Consider the following 21,846-nt stretch of genomic DNA (forward strand, 5'->3'; position numbering starts at 1 on the left):
GATCAGTCAATACCACCACGCGATGCTTAGCACCCTCAAGCCAATGACGCCACTCCTCGAATGCCCACTTCATGGCCAGCAACTCTCGGTTGCCCACATCATAATTACGCTCAGCAGCAGAAAATTTCCTGGAAAAGAAAGCACATGGTTTGAACACTGAGCAACCAGAACCTCTCTGTGACAAAACCGCCCCTGCACCAATCTCAGAAGCATCAACCTCGACCTGGAACGGAAGAGAAACATCAGGTTGACACAACACAGGGGCACAGCAAAAACGACGCTTCAACTCCTGAAAAGCTTCCACGGCAGCAGAAGACCAATTAACCAAATCAGCACCCTTCTTGGTCAAATCGGTCAATGGTCTGGCAATGCTAGAAAAATTACAGATGAAGCGACGATAAAAATTAGCAAAGCCCAGGAATTTCTGCAGACTTTTTAGAGATGTCGGCTGAGTCCAATCCTGGATGGCCTGAACCTTAACCGGATCCATCTCGATAGTAGAAGGGGAAAAGATGAACCCCAAAAATGAAACTTTCTGCACACCGAAGAGACACTTTGATCCCTTCACGAACAAGGAATTAGCACGCAGTACCTGGAAAACCATTCTGACTTGCTTCACATGAGACTCCCAATCATCTGAGAAGATCAAAATGTCATCCAAGTAAACAATCAAGAATTTATCCAGATACTCACGGAAAATGTCATGCATAAAAGACTGAAAAACAGATGGAGCATTGGCAAGTCCGAACGGCATCACCAGATACTCAAAATGACCCTCGGGCGTATTAAATGCCGTTTTCCATTCATCTCCCTGCCTGATTCTCACCAGATTATACGCACCACGAAGATCAATCTTAGTAAACCAACTAGCCCCCTTAATCCGAGCAAACAAGTCAGAAATCAATGGCAAGGGATACTGAAACTTAACAGTGATCTTATTAAGAAGGCGGTAATCAATACACGGTCTTAGCGAACCATCCTTCTTGGCTACAAAAAAGAACCCTGCTCCCAATGGTGACGACGATGGGCGAATATGTCCCTTCTCCAGGGACTCCTTCACATAACTGCGCATAGCGGTGTGTTCAGGTACGGACAAATTAAATAAACGACCCTTAGGGAATTTACTACCAGGAATCAAATCGATAGCACAATCACAATTCCTATGCGGAGGTAGGGCATCAGACTTGGACTCTTCAAATACATCCTGAAAGTCCGACAAGAACTCTGGGATGTCAGAAGGAATGGATGACGAAATAGACAAAAATGGAACATCACCATGTACTCCCTGACAACCCCAGCTGGTTACCGACATAGAGTTCCAATCCAATACTGGATTATGGGTTTGTAGCCATGGCAACCCCAACACGACCACATCATGCAAATTATGCAGTACCAGAAAGCGAATAACTTCCTGATGTGCAGGAGCCATGCACATGGTCAGCTGGGCCCAGTACTGAGGCTTATTCTTGGCCAAAGGTGTAGCATCAATTCCTCTCAACGGAATAGGACACCGCAAAGGCTCCAAGAAAAATCCACAACGTTTAGCATAATCCAAATCCATCAGATTCAGGGCAGCGCCTGAATCCACAAACGCCATGACAGAATACGATGACAAAGAGCACATTAAGGTAATGGACAAAAGGAATTTGGACTGTACAGTACCAATAACGGCAGAGCTATCGAACCGCCTAGTGCGTTTAGGACAATTAGAAATAGCATGAGTAGAATCACCACAATAGAAACACAGTCTGTTCAGACGTCTGTGTTCTTGCCGTTCTACTTTAGTCATAGTCCTGTCGCACTGCATAGGCTCAGGTTTACTCTCAGGCAGTACCGCCAGATGGTGCACAGATTTACGCTCGCGCAAGCGACGACCGATCTGAATGGCCAAGGACATAGACTCATTCAACCCAGCAGGCATAGGAAATCCCACCATTACATCCTTAAGAGCTTCAGAGAGACCCTTTCTGAACAAAGCCGCTAGTGCAGATTCATTCCACAGAGTGAGTACTGACCATTTCCTAAATTTCTGACAATATACTTCTACATCATCCTGACCCTGGCATAAAGCCAGCAGATTTTGCTCAGCCTGATCCACTGAATTAGGCTCATCGTAAAGCAATCCCAGCGCCTGGAAAAATGCATCAACATTACTCAATGCAGAATCTCCTGGTGCAAGAGAAAACGCCCAGTCCTGTGGGTCGCCGCGCAAAAAAGAAATAATAATCAAAACCTGTTGAATAGGATTACCAGAAGAATGAGGTTTCAAGGCCAAAAATAGCTTACAATTATTTCTGAAGCTCAGGAACTTAGTTCTGTCACCAAAAAACAAATCAGGAATCGGAATTCTTGGTTCTAGCATCGATTTCTGATCAATAGTATCTTGAATCTTTTGTACATTTACAACGAGATTATCCATTGAGGAGCACAGAGCCTGAATATCCATGTCCACAGCTGTGTCCTGAAGCACTCTAATGTCTAGGGGAAAAAAAAGACTGAAGACAGAGCTAAGAAAAAAAAATGATGTCAGGATTTCTTTTTTCCCTCTATTGGGAATCATTGGTGTGGCTCCTTGTACTGTTATGGCTGGCAATCAGGCAACACAGCGTGCAGTAATCAGCGCACATACAGAGATCTGGCAATAACCAAAAACAATAGGACGAGCTCTGAGACGTGGAATCTCTGTAGACTGCAGTACCTGATCTATCCTCACACAACTATAAGCAGCAGTGGATTGCGCCTAACAACTACCTATGCAACTCGGCACTGCCTGAGGAGCTGACTAGCCTGAAGATAGAAATACAAGCCTGACTTACCTCAGAGAAATACCCCAAAGGAATAGGCAGCCCCCCACATATAATGACTGTTAGCAAGATGAAAAGACAAACGTAGGAATGAAATAGATTCAGCAAAGTGAGGCCCGATATTCTAGACAGAGCGAGGATAGCAAAGAGAACTATGCAGTCTACAAAAAACCCTAAAACGAAAACCACGCAAAGGGGCAAAAAGACCCACCGTGCCGAACTAACAGCACGGCGGTGCACCCCTCTGCTTCTCAGAGCTTCCAGCAAAAGACAATAGCAAGCTGGACAGAAAAAAACAGAAAACAAACTAGAAGCACTTATCTAGCAGAGCAGCAGGCCCAAGGAAAGATGCAGTAGCTCAGATCCAACACTGGAACATTGACAAGGAGCAAGGAAGACAGACTCAGGTGGAGCTAAATAGCAAGGCAGCCAACGAGCTCACCAAAACACCTGAGGGAGGAAGCCCAGAGACTGCAATACCACTTGTGACCACAGAAGTGAACTCAGCCACAGAATTCACAACACTGGACACACTGTTACTGATCTGCAAAACAGGACTAAGGTAGAAGGGGGAAAACTGACCCTGCACTATGACTAGGCTGAAACCCTACGATGGAGTGGGCGACCCATTCCTTGCGAATAGACCCACCGACGATCCTAGGTTAATCTCAAGCGAAGACCTATAGATAAGGGGAAGGGGTTCCCTAAAAGAACTATGGACTGGGTACAAAAACGGGTCACCTCCTAATAAAAAACAAAGAGAAGGCTGCAGAAAACAATAGAAAACAGAAACTAAGGCTAGCAGAACCATTGGTACCAGCACTGCACAAATAACACACACAGAAGACAAAGCAAAGCACCAAGCTAGAGCTCAAGCAGATAAACACTTGTCCAGCAAGGACTGGGAGGCAGGTGCTGGTTAATAAAGAGTGAAACAAACACCTGACCCAAGACAAGCCCAACACCAGAGGAAAAAGACCAGCAGCCAGAACTCCACAAGAAAATGTCGGACAGTCACAAACTAAACAGATTCTAACACGCGAACATCGTCGCTGTTTGCAGACTCTATATCGGCTTGTGCAGACCAAGTTCAGGGAACTTGAACATCATGAAGTGACTCCCCTACGAGGGACAGCTCTTAAAGCTGGGGACTGTGTGTTGGTCCGAGATAAGCGCCCTCGAGGCAAGTTGGAGTGTCGGTGGGAAAAGACCCCATATCGGGTGAAACACAGGAACGATCTGAAGGTCCTGTCTATGAAGTTCAACCTGAGAGGGAAAAAGGCGCTCCCACTCCAGTAGTTCATCGGAATATGTTACGTCCTTGCCTGTCACGGGATCCCGATCAAACAGAGAGAGCACCAGCTGTTCCTGAAACGCTCGCCTACATGACTCTCGATTATGACTCTCCTCCACACTTATTCGTTCCTCACACACCCGCCTCCAAGACTTCTGAATATCCCCCATACTCTGAAATTCCATGCCTCAACACGTTTGATTATCCACCACCCTTGAATCCTTCAGACGGAACCTATTCAGGAAAGCTTACAGCCTGCAATAACCATTCTGCTGCCTCACCACCACCCGAGCTGCCGCCTCGCCACCACCCAAGCTGCTGCTTCACCACGACCCTAGCTGCCGCATCTCTACCACCAGAGCTACCACACCCTCGACCTTCTGTCTCTTCCCCATTATCCTGTAGAATGTAAGTTCGCAAGGACAGGGTCCTCTCCCCTCTGTACCAGTCTGTCATTGTAAATTTGTTTACTGTAAACGATATCTATAACTCTTATGTACAGCACCATGAAATTAATGGTGCTATATAAATGAATAATAATAATATGACGAGGAGGTACCCATCGACCCAGAGGAGGATCAGGAACTTGAAGCTCCCGAACTGGCTGCCCCATTGAACCTGGACGCGTCCCCATCCTCGCCCGCTCAACCTGACTCCACTACTCAACCTGACACCACTACCCCATCTGTCCCCACTACTCAACCTGATTTACGCTGCACAGAATGGACAACAGCAGGATTATCACCCAACCGATATGAACAATACCAATTTATTCGGCAGCGAATCATCCAGGAGATGGAAGAATGTCAACGTTTACTGCAGAAACCCACGCCCATGGAATGGCGAGCAAAAGAAGAGGGGGAGTGTAAGAAGAAGGACCGTGCTGCGGATACCTCTTCTGTGCCGGTTCCTGAACTGCCAGTGCTGTCTCCTCTGTTGTCTGGGGGAAAACTTAAGGGACTGGACCAATCCTTGCAGGCGGAAGTAAGGGTACACAACCTCACCCTCAGCGCCCACAGAAACAGAGAGATTTGGTGGGAACAGGCCTTGCACAGCAGGGAGAAGTGAGTGCTCCGGCCCATGAGTATCGGTACAGCACAGGCCCCTGCCCAACACATCGCAGGCACCGCTGACAGAGACTTTGAGGAGAGGCGTGCAGTGTGCCCGTTGGTCATCACAAAGCGAGTTGCCAAACTCTCCATTCCCGTGAATACTGTGCACGCGCCGCCTAAGAGAGACCTGGTGCAGGACCGCCATCTGAGCCCCAATTCCCCAGTGTATATCTGCCAGACCATGGTGAGCTCAGACAGTGCAGTGGCCCACGCTCCCCCGGCCACATCAGTATATGGACTAAGGGGTTCATCGGAAGGTACCGGAGACCAACCTCTGCCGCCAGAAGACGTGTCGTTGTTGCCTTCAGGACCTTATCGGACAAGCGCTGCTCCAGCCGTTGTGGGCGTCATCACCTGCTCTGTGATCCACCACATCCTAAGAAACGACTGACAGGATAAGTTGATCCAACAAAAACTGTTAATACCTTCTCTACTGTTCTTTAACCCTGCATACTATCTACATTTCAAACTGTTTACCCCTCCGTTAACCGTTTATCTCCCTGCGAGGAGTATTCCAGTGTTAATTAAAATTGTTAACCCTTATTCAGCCTCCTGTTTGTCACTGAATCCTGCAACCTGCTCACACTTGGCTCAGGAGAGAGCTGATGCTATAGTAATAATTAGCATTCTTACATATTACCTTAATAGAAGTAGTGATTTATGCGAATCCATCCAAAACCAAGTAATGGAACACACCAGGGAAAAATGAATACACTGTGTTATGCCTAGTGCAGGGCCTGAGGGGGTGTAGTATAATATTCAAGGTCTCAGTCTGAGAATCCTCCAGTCATGTGAATGGCGGTCCAGTCCAATGGGTGTAGCTGGTCTTGGTCCGGCGCCTCCCTTCTTCTTGTAATGCCATCCTTCTTCTTGCTTAGAGTGGATGACGCGTCCATCCATACAGTCTCCTCAGCATCGTGCTCCTGTACAGGCATACTTCTCTGCCCCGATAAGGGTAGAGCAAAGTACGGCAGTGCGCAGGTGCCAGGATTGATCAAAGAGCCCCGATGCAAGGTATTTTCCTTGTCTTTCAGGTCGGGTTAGGGCCTTAGGGGCATATATACAGCATTATAGAATGCTGTATATCAGGTCTGAAATATGGAGGTGTTCTCTCATAATGGTTAAACCCGGTGACAGGTTCCCTTTAAAGAGGACCTTTCACTACATTTTTTTAATCTAGTGAAAGTTACATGCCTCACACTGGTAATGTCTCCTTTCATTCATAATAACCTCTGGAGGCAGGTTCTCATGCTGATCCGTGTCCGGCTCATTTGCATATAAGAAAAATGTGGATTTCTCTGCAGTAACACATCAGATCATAGATGTCAAGGTATCACTTTACTCAGCTTCCTATGACCTACATGACCATATAGAATTTTTGGGAGGGTTGATCCTACTGACAGATTCAATGTAAATGTTTTCCTGCAAGTTTTCTGGATTAAATTTTGAATGGCATTGTCCAGAGGGCACATGGGGGCTACACATTATTTGTGAGAATAATCTTCTATTGATAAAAAGTCCATGTATCAAGTTTGCCATGTAAAGCAACGATATACAAATCCATGCATTCTTTGCATAATTCCTCATCAAGATATTGACCTTTGGCATCTGATCACATATAGAGCAGGTCTACACCATGACCCATATTCTGTTACAGATTCCAGCACTAGAAGCCAGTGTTAAAGGTTCTTGTAAATGGTAATGACCTAGTTGAAAAGCCTTTAATAATTGTTGAGACAACTATTACTTCACTTCTAAGTGTGCTGGAGTGGAAAGGTTACAGTTCCCTCTTATTGCTTTGCAGGTGAAGGGGTTAATTGGAACTTAGTTCTATATTAACCTTTTTTTTCAGAAAGCTGTGTACCAAAATAATAAGATAGAAAAAACTAGTTAATACTAAGGTGTTGTGTTACGTACAGTTGCCGTCAAAAGTTATGAGACTGACACGAATTTTGGTTTTCACAAAGTTTACTGCTTCACTGTTTTTAGATCTTTTAGTTAGATGTTTCTGTGGTTATTGAAGTACACTTATAAGCATTTCATAAATGTTTACACTTTTGTTAACAAATACATCAAGTTCATACAAAAACTCAATATTTATAGTGTTAACCCTTATTTTTTGGGACTTCTGCACTTCATTCTGTCTGCTGGATATCAGATTCTGGACAAAACCCTGATTGGTGGCAGCCCATTCTTGTCTACTAAGTGCTTGGAGTTTTCACATTTTTTGTGTTCCTGTTTGTCTACCAGTTTTTTGAGGATTGACCACAGGTTCTCAATGGGATTGAGATCTGGGGAATTTCTTGGCCATGGAACCAAAAATTTCAATATTTTCACCAAGTCCCTTAATTATCAATTGCTCCTGGATCGTTGAGAGAAGTTGCTCTTGGAGGATATTTAGATCTCATTCTTTTTTCATCGCTGTGCTCTTAGGCAAAATTGTGAGCAAACCCACTTCACGGACGAAAAGCATCCCTACACATGAATGGTCTCGGAATGCTTTACTGTTGGCATGACATAGGATTCATGGTAGCGCTCACTTTTTCTTCTCCGAATAATCACACAAAATAAGCAAATTTTCACTCCCGTACATCAATAAGCTTTGGAAGCCCATGACCTCGTCACCGGTTTACCAAGTGTCCTTCCTTAGACCACTTTAAGCGAGTACTAACTACTACCAGAAACAACTACAAAATCATCTTTAGGATTTTTACCCTGTTCAGTATTTGGTCTTAGTCACACTTCTATGAGGCACAATAGGATCATGTTTAAGGCCCTGTGGGGATTGACACTTGCCCATTTCTGTTTACAATACATCAACTTTAAGAACTGGGACTGTCGCTTGCTCCATACTAAATTCAACATCCCTTGACATCCCTTGACAAGTGCCACATTTTTACTACAGATTGGCTCATTTTTTAAACTGATCTTTAAGGACTAGTCTATTTTGCAAAGAAATAGGTATTTCATTTGCAAATCTAATCAGCTGTTAAAGTACAAATCACAAAGTAGGCTGATATAGTTTTCAGCTGTATCATGGTTGCTCCTCTGGTGCGCCATAGCTGCTACATGAGAACTTACCCTGATGGTGTATGTACAAGACATCCTTTGGCTAGGAGGCTGTGAGGCCCTGTTTGACTTTTCTGAAAACCATCATTGCTCTGCAAGTAGTTATGCTCTCCACAATCAATCACACAGTTAAATTGAATACCGTATTAAATAAAGCACGGGTCGATCAATGGGTGACTGGTGACCTAGAATTAATGGATATCACTGCAATAGAAATTGAAGTATACAAATATATAGTCTCTAGAGGACATGATGAGGCTTTCAGAAACCACCGTGTATATCTGAGACAGAAACCACCGTGTATATCTGAGAATTAATGTTACATTCTGATGTACATTATATCCACCTTAAATTCGTGTTAAAGAGTCTACAACATGATAAAATACACCGCAATGAACGCATGGATATGAGATAGACGCGTTATGTCATATTGCCCTGCTCAAGTCATCATAGGCTTGGACAGGGGATTCCTTTCACCCACATTCTGCACTCTCTTTAGCTTACAGATAGTTAAATTATTGCAATGTGTTGAATAGAAGCTAAGGGCGATGTCACTATTTTGGGGGAATATAGTGCAATATGGAAACATCTTTTTGCCCAGTGCATTTTCATGCATAATTACTTATGTGTTATGTTGCTTTCTGTTTTACAGTACTTTTATTACTGCAGACCACTGTGGACCCCAACCTGAGCAATGAAGATGGCTTGACGGCTCTACATCAGGTATGAGGATATGCATAATGTCTTCAGCCATCGCCACTGCTGACTTCATCCTAACCTCTCTACCCAACGTGCGTCCCAGTATGTGGCTTTCCAGCAGTTATGGGGTTAAGCCCAGCATTTGCCAGTCTTTGCAGTGGGAAAGAACTTCAGCCTTCAGCACATTCCTTGCTCCCAACATGAGTTTTACTATAAGGAAGGCATTGTGTTCCACCCACTGTTTGTCTGTCTGATCTTCTAAACTCCTATTCCATCTGCATCTTCAATGATCTGCTCAAAGAGAAATAATGGGGCTTGTTTTATGATGGTTCTAAGATGGCAAGTTTCCTCGATCTTTAGGAAGATAATATTCATGCATGTTATATGACTATGGGAAATGAAAAGCTTTTGAGTTGTTCATGTAATTTAATTTTAGGGAGACTATGGACTCATCACACTTCCCACCCCCTAACAAATGTCATACTGTAGTATTCCTTAAATATTGTGCTTTTTTCTTATTAATCTATCTGTAATCTTGCCTGAAGAAGGAGCCTCTGTGCTCTGAAAGCTGGCAAACATATTATTTTCTGGTTAGCCAATAAAGGTATCACTCCTAGAATACTTCTGTCATCATTGGGCAGAAAAGTATTCACATCAATTTTAGGGAGAAAAACTTTTATAGGGTTGTACCCATCTGGGATTCTTCCTCCACCTGTTGGTAGAGAGCCACACATTTTTTTGATTCAGTCAATAAACTCTACTGACCACCTCGACTGGTAAATTGGGGTAATCAGATCTCTTTCCTTTAATAGGTGGGTGCCCTAAAAATGACACCTCCATCCATCAATTTGTTGACTTCCATTACAGGCGTGTTCAGCCACAGACTCTACTAATAACCCCCTTTCTGTAATTTCTATAGTCTTCAATAGACAAAGCTGCATTCACATGTACAGACCTTTCCAGCCACTGTCGGCCATGTCACCTGGCCGAATGGGAGGTCAAGGGACCTTTCATAGGTGGATCCTCCAGCTATGACAGGGGCAACCTTGGTTGTGCCAAACAAGCCACAGACCCCTTCCATATTTCCCATACATGTGAATGGAGGGAGCCGCATACACTCTCCATGTATTCTGACCACTTCACCTGGAGGAAAGTGAGTCGACAGACCCCTGTTTGCCAATGGGTAGATGTCTCAGAGATGGAATTTCCACCTTCATGGATATGCCATAAATGTCCCGCCATCAGACCTTTATGGCATATCCAATGAATAAGCCATACAAGTATAATATGGGAATACTATTGCACTAATATATACTTACTATTCTTTTATATCTTTTTTAGATTTTTATTCATTTTAGAGTCATGTTACTCTATAGTTTTCCTAAATGCATCTCATGTATCTTGAAGTAAAAGTCATATTTTAGTAGTTTGCAATGTCATCCTCTTATCTAGTGGCTCCAGCATCTTGCCAGTCACTGTGATGTTGTTGTGTCTCATACAGTGTCCTGTGTCTTTGTCTGTCACAATGCCAGGAAACCTGTTTTATCTCAGATCATGGTTGCATGCCTTATCACGTCATCTGTCCTGTCACTCTGTCCCCTCAGTGCTGCATTGATAACTACGAAGATCTCCTCAAGTTGCTCTTATCACATGGTGCTAATGTGAATGTCACAGACAACGAGTTGTGGACACCACTCCACGCGGCGGCGACCTGTGGTCACACCAACTTGGTGCGGATACTGATTCAGCAGTAAGTGTGTTTGCTGGTAATATTCTATATTCTTCTCTTTGAAGGGGTAACGTGCAGCACCCTGAAAATTCCTACTTCATTATTGCTTTGTGCATCTCCGCAGCCTCGTATGTTATTAGGGAATACTCCTGTTTGTTCTCCTCAATATGGCATTTACTTAATGTTATTAAAGAAAATAACTCCCATCTTCTTCACATGGGAAATATCCTTGGTCTGGTTTGTCATTCTGCCACCTTGTGGTTACAAGCAGTATTCTTCTTTATTCTAAGTATGTAATTAAAAGTGGCAAGGCGGTTTACCACCCTATTAGCATACGTATTATGTTTCCATGGTTAATAATCTTCTATCATATACGCAAATAGCTTCAGGTCTTCCTGCTATGTTCATTCCTAAAAATAATCCTCCATATTCTCTAGACTTATACAGATACTGTATGTGCATATAAGGCTAGTATGTTATAAATATACATTTATGTGCATTTAGGTGTTTTTTCTAAAAAAAAACGTGCACACATATAGGATTCTCATTGTAAAAGCCAGTATTAGGCTGCCGTCACGCTAGCAGTATTTGGTCAGTATTTTACATCAGTATTTGTTAGCCAAAACCAGGAGTGGGTGATAAATACAGAAGTGGTGCATATGTTTCTATTTTACTTTTCCTCTATTTGTTCCACTCCTGATTTTGGCTTACAAATACTGATGTAAAATACTGACCAAATACTGATAGTGTGACGGCAGCCTTAATAGGAACTCTTTTCAGGAGCATTTTCCATTACTGTTATAGGGCACTCGGTGGGGTTGTCTATACTGTACCTTTTTAGGCTTCCTTCTGCTGCCATACAGTCCGATTCACATAAGCATATTTTGTGGTCTGTATATGGACTACAATGTCTGGACTGACCGCTGGTCTCCTGACCTGAATTTACAGCCTTATAGACACATATGGCTGTAGGTTTGGGTTGGGAGATTTGCCGCCAGACCGGGCTTGTGGTCCATATACAGACTATGAAATACACTCATGTGAACCCGGTCTTACTGATGTAGTTTACATACAAATTCTTCTGCTGATTATGTTTTGAAATGTGGTGATAGTGTGGGAAGTTGGGGAATACACCGCAACTTCCTCATACTGACCACAAGCTCATTGGCACGCCAGTCTGCATACATGACCCAGATCATTGCTAGCCCGGCTACCCCAACCCCCGCTACATAATTAAGACGTGTACTACCTTAGATTATACGCTGATATTAGTGTGTTTTACCGCACAATTGGTGGTCTTGTATCTATTTCTATGTAGCTACATAGTTGGCCCCAAGAATGATTTTCTCTGGTGGGCCCAAGGTGCTCCAGTCCGACACTGGCTAGATGGCAGTGATCAGGCAACATAATGTCTTGCAGAGTTGTGGCTAGACCTTCTTCAACCTGGGACACATATATATCCTATATAAATTCTGTCCAAGCCGGACTGGCTTGTTGGCTCCCCACCTGGCACCCAGCACCCTTTGCACATGCTCCACCAACTTCCCACATAGCTCTTCCCACAGTGTCCTGGAAATCTGTATGAATCATTGATATATAAAGTGATAATACAGAAATATAAAGTTACCATCTATATACAAGGTATGTCACAACTACTAGATCAGTGCAGGTCCAACCATAGAGACTGACCAGATTACTCAAATAATTCTCTATGGAACAGCCAAAGATAGATGCACAATGTACTCAGACACCATTCTAGTAAGTAACCCCTTTTCTGTAGATCCTGCCCATTTTTGGGTTTTATGTGAAAGTGATGTCCAATTTGCCTTTTTTTCTCAGGTTTTTTTGTGTTGTTCCAATACACACAAAGGAACTAAACATGTATATAACAAAACCTGTGTAATTGCAATAATTTTGCGGGAGAAGTACTTCATTTTCTGGAATAATTTCAAGGGAAGAGGGGAGATATGTATCATCGAGGTTGGTAGCTTCGGTGATGTAAGCCCGTGAAAGCATGCTCCACCACGTATAGTGCCGAGACAGTTAATAGGACGTATCAGGGCCGGGTTTTACAAGCAGTCAAATAGATGAGGGGGAAATAACTGCACACATATCCCCTCCCCGGGGGCATGACTCGGCAGCTAAAATGGAGACCAAGTGTCTCATTCAGTGTCTGTGACTGCTGTGACTGGAGGTGTGCAGGCCTCTAGTGTGTTTGCGGAAGGACACTGACCTGAGCAGACGAACCCGAACTACTAAATGGACTGTTTTTTTTTCATTTTGTGCCGGAAAAGGTTGTCTTTTATTTGCTTACGCTGAGCAGTTTATGCAGTTCTGATAAACCTGCTTGGACATTTTAATTAAACCGTTTCCTGTGCCTACCTCAACTGTAGCTGAGTGAGTACAAAATCCTACACTCTATATATAGTATGAGCTCCCATTACCTATATACAGTGTGAGCCCCCACATAGCCAACTAAATACAGTGTGAGCCTCCCATTTACCCCTAAATAAAGTGAGAACCCCCACATATTCCTCTATACAGTGCAAGCTCCCACATAGCCCCTATACACAGTGTGAGCCCCCATATAGCCCCCTTTTTTTAGTGAGAGCTCCCACATGGCCTCAAACTTACAGTATAAGCCCCTCATAGCACCCATATATAGTATGAGCCATATATGGCCTATTTATAGTATAAGCCCACACAAAGCCCCCTAAATACAGTATGATCCCCCACATACCCCTCTATATACAGTGTGAGGCCCCACAGAGTTTCCTTTATACAGTGTGAGCCCCCACGTACAGTGGGGGAAATAAGTATTTGATCCCTTGCTGATTTTGTAAGTTTGCCCACTGACAAAGACATGAACAGTCTATAATTTTAAGGGTAGGTTAATTTTAACATTGAGAGATAGAATATCAAAAATAAAATCCAGAAAATCACATTGTATAAATTATATAAATTTATTTGCATTTTGCAGTAAAAAATAAGTATTTGATCCCTCTGTCAAACAAGACTTAATACTTGGTGGCAAAACCCTTGTTGGCAAGCACAGCAGTCAGAATTTTTTTGTAGTTGATGATGAGGTGTGCGCATATGTCTGCAACTTATTTCCCCCCTGTAGTGCCTATATACAATATGAGCCCCCACATAACCTCCTATATACATTATGAGCCCTCTCATAGCCTCTTAAATAGAGATGGGTGAACCTGAACAGTAAAGTTCGGCGTCCGTACCGAACACCTACTGAACCAGGAAGTCCATGTTACTGTTCGGGTTCGGCCCCCCCGAACACCGGGTGCTTGTCACGGCAAACACTGCTTCTGATCGGCGGTAAAATCATCACTGCCAGTCAGACCGCCGCGGTACCCACTCTGTAAAATGACCGAGTGAGCCCGTTGCTATGATCAAAGGTATCAAGTTTACCTCTGGTCACTGTTGTTGGTTAATGGGACTACTGCTCTTATCAGCCGACGCTAACAGAAAAACGACTGGCACATCCATAGTTGCTTACCAGGAGCAGCTACCTCCATATACAATATACAAAAAAAAGCATCAAGGTGGCCTCATGAATCTGATGGGACCCTGTTGGGCCTGATGGGTTTTTCTGTTATTTCTGTTAGCTTACTGACTGAGCACTCCTCCCTTCACCATGTGGTTTTTAATTACATCTAATCACACTTGGTTCCGGCCAACCCATATATGTAGGCTTTACTATATAGAGGTGTCCACATTCACCCAAGCATACAGACATTAACCTTCGGTAAGTGTTCACATTTGGACAGGGAGGTCAGGGACCCATCAGATTAATGAGGCCACCTTGATGATAGTTGATGGGTTCACACTATTTGGCCAAATTCTGTGCAAAGAGTATCATAAATATTTTTCCTAATGTTCAAAAGCCATTTTGCTATTCATATTTCATGCATTTCATATAGACATGGTTTGGCATGATAGAGTGCAACCTTTTTTTGTATATTGGTAGTGCCACTGTAACACATCCCTTTAAGAACCGGCCCAATTCTAGGTACCCCATGGTCCTAGTGGGAGCTCCAATTTGGTGTCACGAACAGGATGAAGAACCGCTGCTATAATGCCTAATATCTGCTTTTGAGAGAGAGAATTTTAGTCTAGATAGAGGTTTCACATGTACCCATTCAGATGGAGACGTTTATTCTCAGCGAGGTAAGGCAAGTTTAGGACCTGGTATAAGAGAGATGCCGTAAAGGGGCTACCAGGTACACATAAAATTGGCCATTTTTATGCGCTAAACGCTCTCATTTTTCATATTTCTTGTGCAGTAATGCAGTTCAAATTTCGTGTTTCAAGTTTGCAGGTTCTAGCGCTGCAGTGTGCTGCCTTATTTACTTAATAATATCTGCTTTTGAACTGTTTGTGAACTGTGTAAGACACTGCATGCTGTGTGGTGCATTGGAACTTTGAGAGCGGCCATTATTGAGGCACATGTGGAGTTAATCATATGCAGGGTGTCCCATCGTGGGTGGAGCCTTGGAAACATCACCAAAATAGGCCCTTCCCACTTGCATAGATTGTGCTTTGAATTGTCTGTTTTTCCAGAAAGGAGGTGCCAGCCCCCCTGCCTCAGATTGTGTGGAGAAATTGCTACCTCCCCCTGCATTAGATTGTGCCAGCCCCTCTATGCATAGGCTGCGTTACTATGGTGACACTGATCCACCCCCTGCACTGAGGAGTGTGTGTGCTGTGTGCTTTCAGGAGGAGAGGGACCCCTGCAAGGAGCAGTGCGTTGTGTGATCCATCCATCCATCCAAGCGTCTTCAGTAGCCTGCCAGCTCCTGTGAATGAAATACAAGTGTGAGAAGCTGTGAAAATGTGAAACAAGAGTGCAGTGCCAGGCCTGGCTGAGGTTAACGAAGGGGAGGAACATATCCAGCCCAGGTGGAGATGCAACGCCGGCGGCAGACTCAGCCGCAGCCCCCATAGTACAGCAGAGCCCGGCGGCAGACACAACCGCAGCCTCCAGAGTGCAGCAAGATCTGGCAACCACCGCCGCAGTCCCCATAATGCCGCTATTGATGCCGTACATACCAGGAGCAGAGAGACTCTGCAGTCTGTTTAAAGCCTACCCCCTGTGTCAAAATCAAAAGGGCAGCGCAGCTTCTTCATTGGTTAGTTAACTGGTGCGGCCCAGAGGGAAGTAAAGTCATGGCCGAACACTGATAAAGGGACTGTCAAACAAATCTTGGCTGGGCTGAATGACACCTTCGACACCTGCACTACTGAATACCTATGTCTCCAGATCCAGGTGCTAAACAAAAGTGTGGCTGCACTAACCAATACCTTGCAGTCCATGCAAGTGTCCCCAAAGGAGAAGATCCAGCTGGCCTCCAGTCCAGGAGGATGCAGGCCTGAGGACCTACCCTGGAAAAAGAACAGTTAGTGAGAAGGAACCTGCTACATGGACTTGTTTAAAATATTATGTTTTGCACCTTCTACATGTCTGCACATTTTGTATCTTTTTTATAGTTATGCAACGTTCAGGATGAGTACCTCAAATAAAAGGGAAGATGAGCTTATGTTACTTGTTACAAGTTGTAATGCATATTTCAAAATGTTTGCATATCTTATCCATTTATTGTTTATGTTTCTTTTCCCAGTCCGGGAGTACTGGATTTAATGGGGGGGGGGGGGGGGTATGTGACACCCCAGGAGTTCAGTTGTCACAGTGGTACTGCCTTCCTCACAGGGAGGCTGATGCCATGCTTGGAAGCGAGGAAGATTCCTTTAACAGGTAGCACGTACACAGAACACTGTTCTGACTCCAGGCCAGGAGGGGGAGCTCTGATCCAGTTTGTGGGTGAAGTCCCTATATATTCTGACTGGAGGAGGAGTTAGAGTCAGTTTGTCAGAGAGGAGTAAGGAGTAAGGAGTCAAAAGCTGGGGCCGTGCAGACACGTGGTTCTGCATCTCCTGGAAAGAGAAGAGATGGACAGAGCAGTCTGTGAGAGACTGCGAGGGGAGAAGAGGCAAAGGAGAGGAAAGATACTGGGAGATGAACTGCGAGAGGGCTCACTCCAGAATCGGCACAAGTAACCGGAAGCCGGAATTCCGAGGTTGTGGGGGGTAACTGTATGCCCCACAGAAGAAACTGGCGGGCAGGAGATTTCAAGTCGCCTGTCCACCATTACATCTGAAGGCACAGCAGCATATAGAGCCTGGAGTCATCGCAAGTAGGGACACCTGTAAAAAGGCTCAAGTTGCCTGCCATACGGATATTGTCCTACTAATAGGACAGAAAGATAAAGAGAGGACCATGTGTGAAGCCTTAGGCAGCAAGGGACTTATACCACAGCGTAGTAAGGAAGGCTTCCAACCCCCTAGGGGGATTCCGAATCACTTCCATGCTGGCCGGACCTCACCATCACCTCTGATCCGTACCATGGACTGTGGCTGCATACTACCAGTAAAAGGTAAAGAGACTGCAACCTTGTATCCTCCAATTCTGTCCGGCTGTCATCTTTACCAACTACACTGGGAGCTTTGGGGACTAAGCTCTACCTGTGGGGAACTATACCACCCCTGCTGCAATACCATCATCCCCAGAGGACCCCTTTAAGCAGTGTCAGCCATCTGGCCGAATACCACAGGTGGCGTCACAAACACTACTACCATAGACTTTTGCTCCCATATACTTTTCCCCTTTTATTGGATGCCCAGGGCCACGGACCAGGCCACTGCCCCATGACACATCCCTTTAAGAACTGGCCCGGTTCCGAGTACCCCACGGTCCTAGTGGGCACTCCAATGCCCCTTTCATAGCCCCCATTCAGTATGATACCCCAGAAATGACCCCCCCAGACAGTTTAAATCCCCACAGTGAATTCCTCCAAATGCACAGTAACATAACCCCACAGTATGATGCACACATATGTTCTCTCCCCACAGTCCTGCCACACAGTATAATACATTCATAACACCCCTACGAATTATAATGTTTTCACAGTGCCTCCTACACAGTAAGATGTCCCCTCACAAACCCCAACATATATTATGATGGCCCCTCACACACCTACACAGTATGATAGCCCCCACACAGAATGATGTCCCCTCACAGTCCTCCACACAGTATGATGGCCCTTGACAGTATGATGACACCTCACAGCCCCTCATAAAGTATGATGTTCCCTCACAGCCACTCACACAGTGTGATGTCTCCTCACATTCTCCTATACAGTATGATGGGCCCTTGCAGCCTCCCATACAGAATAAAGGCCCCTTACAACCACCCTTACAGTCTGATGGCATCTCACTGACCCCAAACAGTTTGATGTCTGCAGAGAGCTCTGACAAAAAAAGGAATACTTACCTCGCCCTGTTCCTCCATTGTGAGCTTCATCAACCTGCTCACGGTTTACAGCGGACACAGATTTTCGCCTGCTGTGAGATGAGTGGTCATTGACACAGGATGAATAGTGGCACCCCCATCATATTCAACTGTATCTGCATCCTGAGGGCGCAGACACTGTTGAATCGAAATGCCCGATGGAAGGTCTGCCTCTATGGGCAATATGCCCCTGCCTTGTGAAGATCTATATCAGAAAGCACAATGCCATTATGGGAATATCCCTTTAAGGTCAGCACCCAACTCAAGCATTTCTATAGCATGTATTGGTGAAATATTACACCCCATGGATTAAAATTGAACCTTGACCACCTAGATACAGTGTTTGCTCCATTGAATTCAGTGGAAGTCATGTAAGTCTATGGAGATGTACAAATCATTGCCAAAGAGCTCAGGTAGGACACCAAATTACCGAAATTGTTGCTGGTGTTTCAGCCTATGTGCAAGTACAAATAGGAACAAAAAAAACGAGTTTACCAGGATATTAGTTAGAATAGGAACCTTGCACAAGACTGCCTAGGGCCATGGTCACACGATCAGTATTTGGTCAGTATTTTACCTCAGTATCTGTGAGCCAAAACCGGGAGTGGGACAATCAGAGGAAAAGTATAATAGAAACATATGCACCACTTCTGCATTTATCACCCACTCCTGGTTTTGGCTTACAAATACTGAGGTAAAAAAACTGACGAAATACTGACGGTGTGAACTTGGCCTTAGTCTTGTATATCTCACATGCAACTCTCTACAGACAATGTAAGATCAAGCCCGAGATCAAAGGTGCAGTGACACCAAGGAATTCTGGGAGATTTCAGCCCTGAAGCCTGTACAACAATCCTTCTTTGGACTACAACACAGACTGTAAATTTGTATCAATATTAGTAAAATAGTTACAGAAATGTTTTCCATAGATATAACACCAATGCCAAGGTGTATACATTGTCTCTAAAATATATCCATTTACTGATACAGCGTCATTAACTGTGTAGGTACAGTTTGCTGTAACTATTTTTGTACTATTGTCTGACTACTGTTGCCATGACAACCTTCTCTTCGCTTTACTTGTCTTTTTTTGGGCACTTTAATCATTAGTACTGCCATAGTTTTGTACTCTGATAATTATAATGCTTTTTCGTAACAATTAATCAATATATCTTGGAGATTACTTTTGCTGGGCAAACTTGGTATAGGTAGAAATATAATATTGAGGTTTGTGCTGGTAAATGGGACATTGAAGCAGTCCAGATGTTAATTCTTTATGTTACTGGTGCTGAGAAGTTAGCATTTTAGGTGTTTCCATCAATGTAAGGCTAACAGTGAGTTTTGATTCTGTGCTGTCTACAGTGGTGCAGATCTGCTGGCAGTAAATGCAGATGGGAACATGGTGTACGACCTGTGTGAGGATGAAGCTACACTGAGCGTCATAGAAAACTGCATGACCTACAAAGGTGAGATTCAGTTTTTAGTACCATTTCTACACTGATGACACCCAAATATACACATCGTCTCCTGACATCACTCCTGCATTATTACAAAATACCAGTCTTTCCGCTGCCTCTAACATTATGTCCGCCCTCTATCTAAAACTGAATCTGGCAAAATCTGAACTTGTTTTTCCTCACTCCACTAACCTACTTATGCCCGATATTGCCATTTTCGTGTGTGGTTGTAACATTACTCCCCAGAAACATGCCCACTGTCTTGGGGTCATATTTGACTCAGATCTTTCCTTCACCTTCCACATCCGATCACTCACTCGCTCATGTCATCCCACACCTGAAAAACGTCTCTAGAATTTGACCTTTTCTTACCTTTGACTCAGAGAAAACTCTTACTGTCGCTCTTATTCATTCTTGTCTGGACTATTGCAATCCTCTACTAATCAGTCTCCCTCTTAAGGTACCTTCACACTGAACGATATCGCTAGCGATCCGTGACGTTGCAGCGTCCTGGCTAGCGATATCGTTCAGTTTGACACGCAGCAGCGATCAGGATCCTGCTGTGCCATCGTTGGTCGGAGCTAGAAGGCCAGAACTTTATGTAGTTGCTGGACCTCCTGCAGACATCGCTGAATCAGCGTGTGTGATGCCGATTCAGCGATGTCTTCACTGGTAACCAGGGTAAACATCGGGTTACTAAGCGCAGGGCCGCGCTTAGTAACCCGATGTTTACCCTGGTTACCAGCGTAAAAGTAAAAAAAAAAACACTACATACTTACATTCCGGTGTCTGTCCCCCGCTATGCTTCTCTGCACTGTGAGCGCCGGCCAGCCGGAAAGCAGAGCACAGCGGTGATGTCACCGCTCTGCTTTCTGGCCGCTGTGCTTACACAGAGCAGAGAAGCAGAACGCCGGGGAACAGACAGCGGAAGGTAAGTATGTACTGTTTTTTTTTTTTTTTACTTTTACGCTGGTAACCAGGGTAAACATCGGGTTACTAAGCGTGGCCCTGCGCTTAGTAACCCGATGTTTACCCTGGTTACCGGCATCGTTGGTCGCTGGAGAGCTGTCTGTGTGACAGCTCTCCAGCGACCAAACAGCGACGCTGCAGCGATCGGGATCGTTGTCTAGATCGCTGCAGCGTCGCTAAATGTGAAGGTACCTTTACTAACCTCTCCAATCTGTCCTGAATGCAGCAGCCAGGATCGTATTCCTTTCCAACTGCTACACCGATGCCCCTACCCTGTGCCTGTCATTACACTGGTTGCCCATCTGCTACAGAGTCCAAAATAAACTTATCTTTCTCATCCACAAAAGCTGCACGCTTCAGCACCACCCTATATCTCTTCCCTCATCTCAGTCTACCACCCTTCCCGTACCCTTCGTTCTGTTAATGACCTAAAACTAACATCCACAATAATCCAAGCCTCCCACTCCCGTCTTTAAGACTTGTAAAAGACTGGCCTAAAAATGCATTTTTTTACACTTCTTCAAAGTCACGACCCTCTCAGCATCTGTTCACACACCTTCCATGCGTTCACTAGTCCTCTGTGGCTGTACTGTACGCATACTGACTGATGACTGGTCTTGCAGCGTTACGTGAACACCCTATTTATTGTATTGATGATTGCACCGTACAATACAAGCACTTTTTCCTTCTTTTTCCTCATAGATTGTATCCATGTTAGCAGGGCCCTCACTCCCCTTGGTGTTTGAGTTACGTTTATTCTGTAATGTCTTTATTGTCTGTACAAGTCGCCTCTAAAATGTAAAGTGCAGCAGAATGTTTGCACTATAGAAATAAAATTATTATTATTATTATTAGAGGCAAAATCAAGCTTTTTTTTAATTCCTTCAAACTGCTAATCCCTTGTGACACTGGGGTGGTTAATATGAGAACATATCATTGGCTTCTGTGTTAATGTCACTGAGATTGTACCTTGTCTTCCTACATTCACTGCTTTCTAGGTATCACACAAGAAATGGTTAACGAGGCTCGGCAGGCCCCGGAGCGTCACATGCTGAGTGATGTCAGAGCGCTGGTAGCAGCCGGACAGGACCTGAACAGAACAGACAGCCAGGGGGCTACTCTGGTGAGATAAATAGTGCAGTCGTGTTACTTTCCCCACTAACAGTTATGTATTCAAGTCCTCTACAGGCGATCACCTGTTGTAACCAGAATCACCCATTACACGCTTCATGTTATACAGATATTATAATGTAGACTGTGCTGTAATTAGCAATTTCCGAAAGCCACATTCACACTAGCAGTATTTGGTCAGTATTTTACCTCAGTATCTGTAAGACAAAACCAGGAGTG

At 44.4% G+C, this 21,846-nt stretch overlaps 1 protein-coding gene across 2 annotated transcripts in view; it reads left to right on the forward strand.

Moving 5' to 3' along the window:
- Positions 1 to 21,846, forward strand: part of PPP1R16B (protein phosphatase 1 regulatory subunit 16B) — a 108,234-nt gene that overhangs the window by 68,083 nt on the left and 18,305 nt on the right. For both annotated transcript variants that reach the window (XM_069752338.1, XM_069752337.1), the window contains 4 exons: positions 8,932 to 9,002; positions 10,583 to 10,728; positions 19,433 to 19,536; positions 21,495 to 21,619. In XM_069752338.1, the coding sequence (XP_069608439.1) occupies positions 8,932 to 9,002; positions 10,583 to 10,728; positions 19,433 to 19,536; positions 21,495 to 21,619 (446 nt within the window). The remainder of the gene's footprint in view (positions 1 to 8,931; positions 9,003 to 10,582; positions 10,729 to 19,432; positions 19,537 to 21,494; positions 21,620 to 21,846) is intronic.

The sequence above is a fragment of the Ranitomeya imitator genome, chromosome 2 (genome assembly GCF_032444005.1).
Source record: "Ranitomeya imitator isolate aRanImi1 chromosome 2, aRanImi1.pri, whole genome shotgun sequence".
Classification (NCBI taxonomy): Eukaryota; Metazoa; Chordata; class Amphibia; order Anura; family Dendrobatidae; genus Ranitomeya; species Ranitomeya imitator.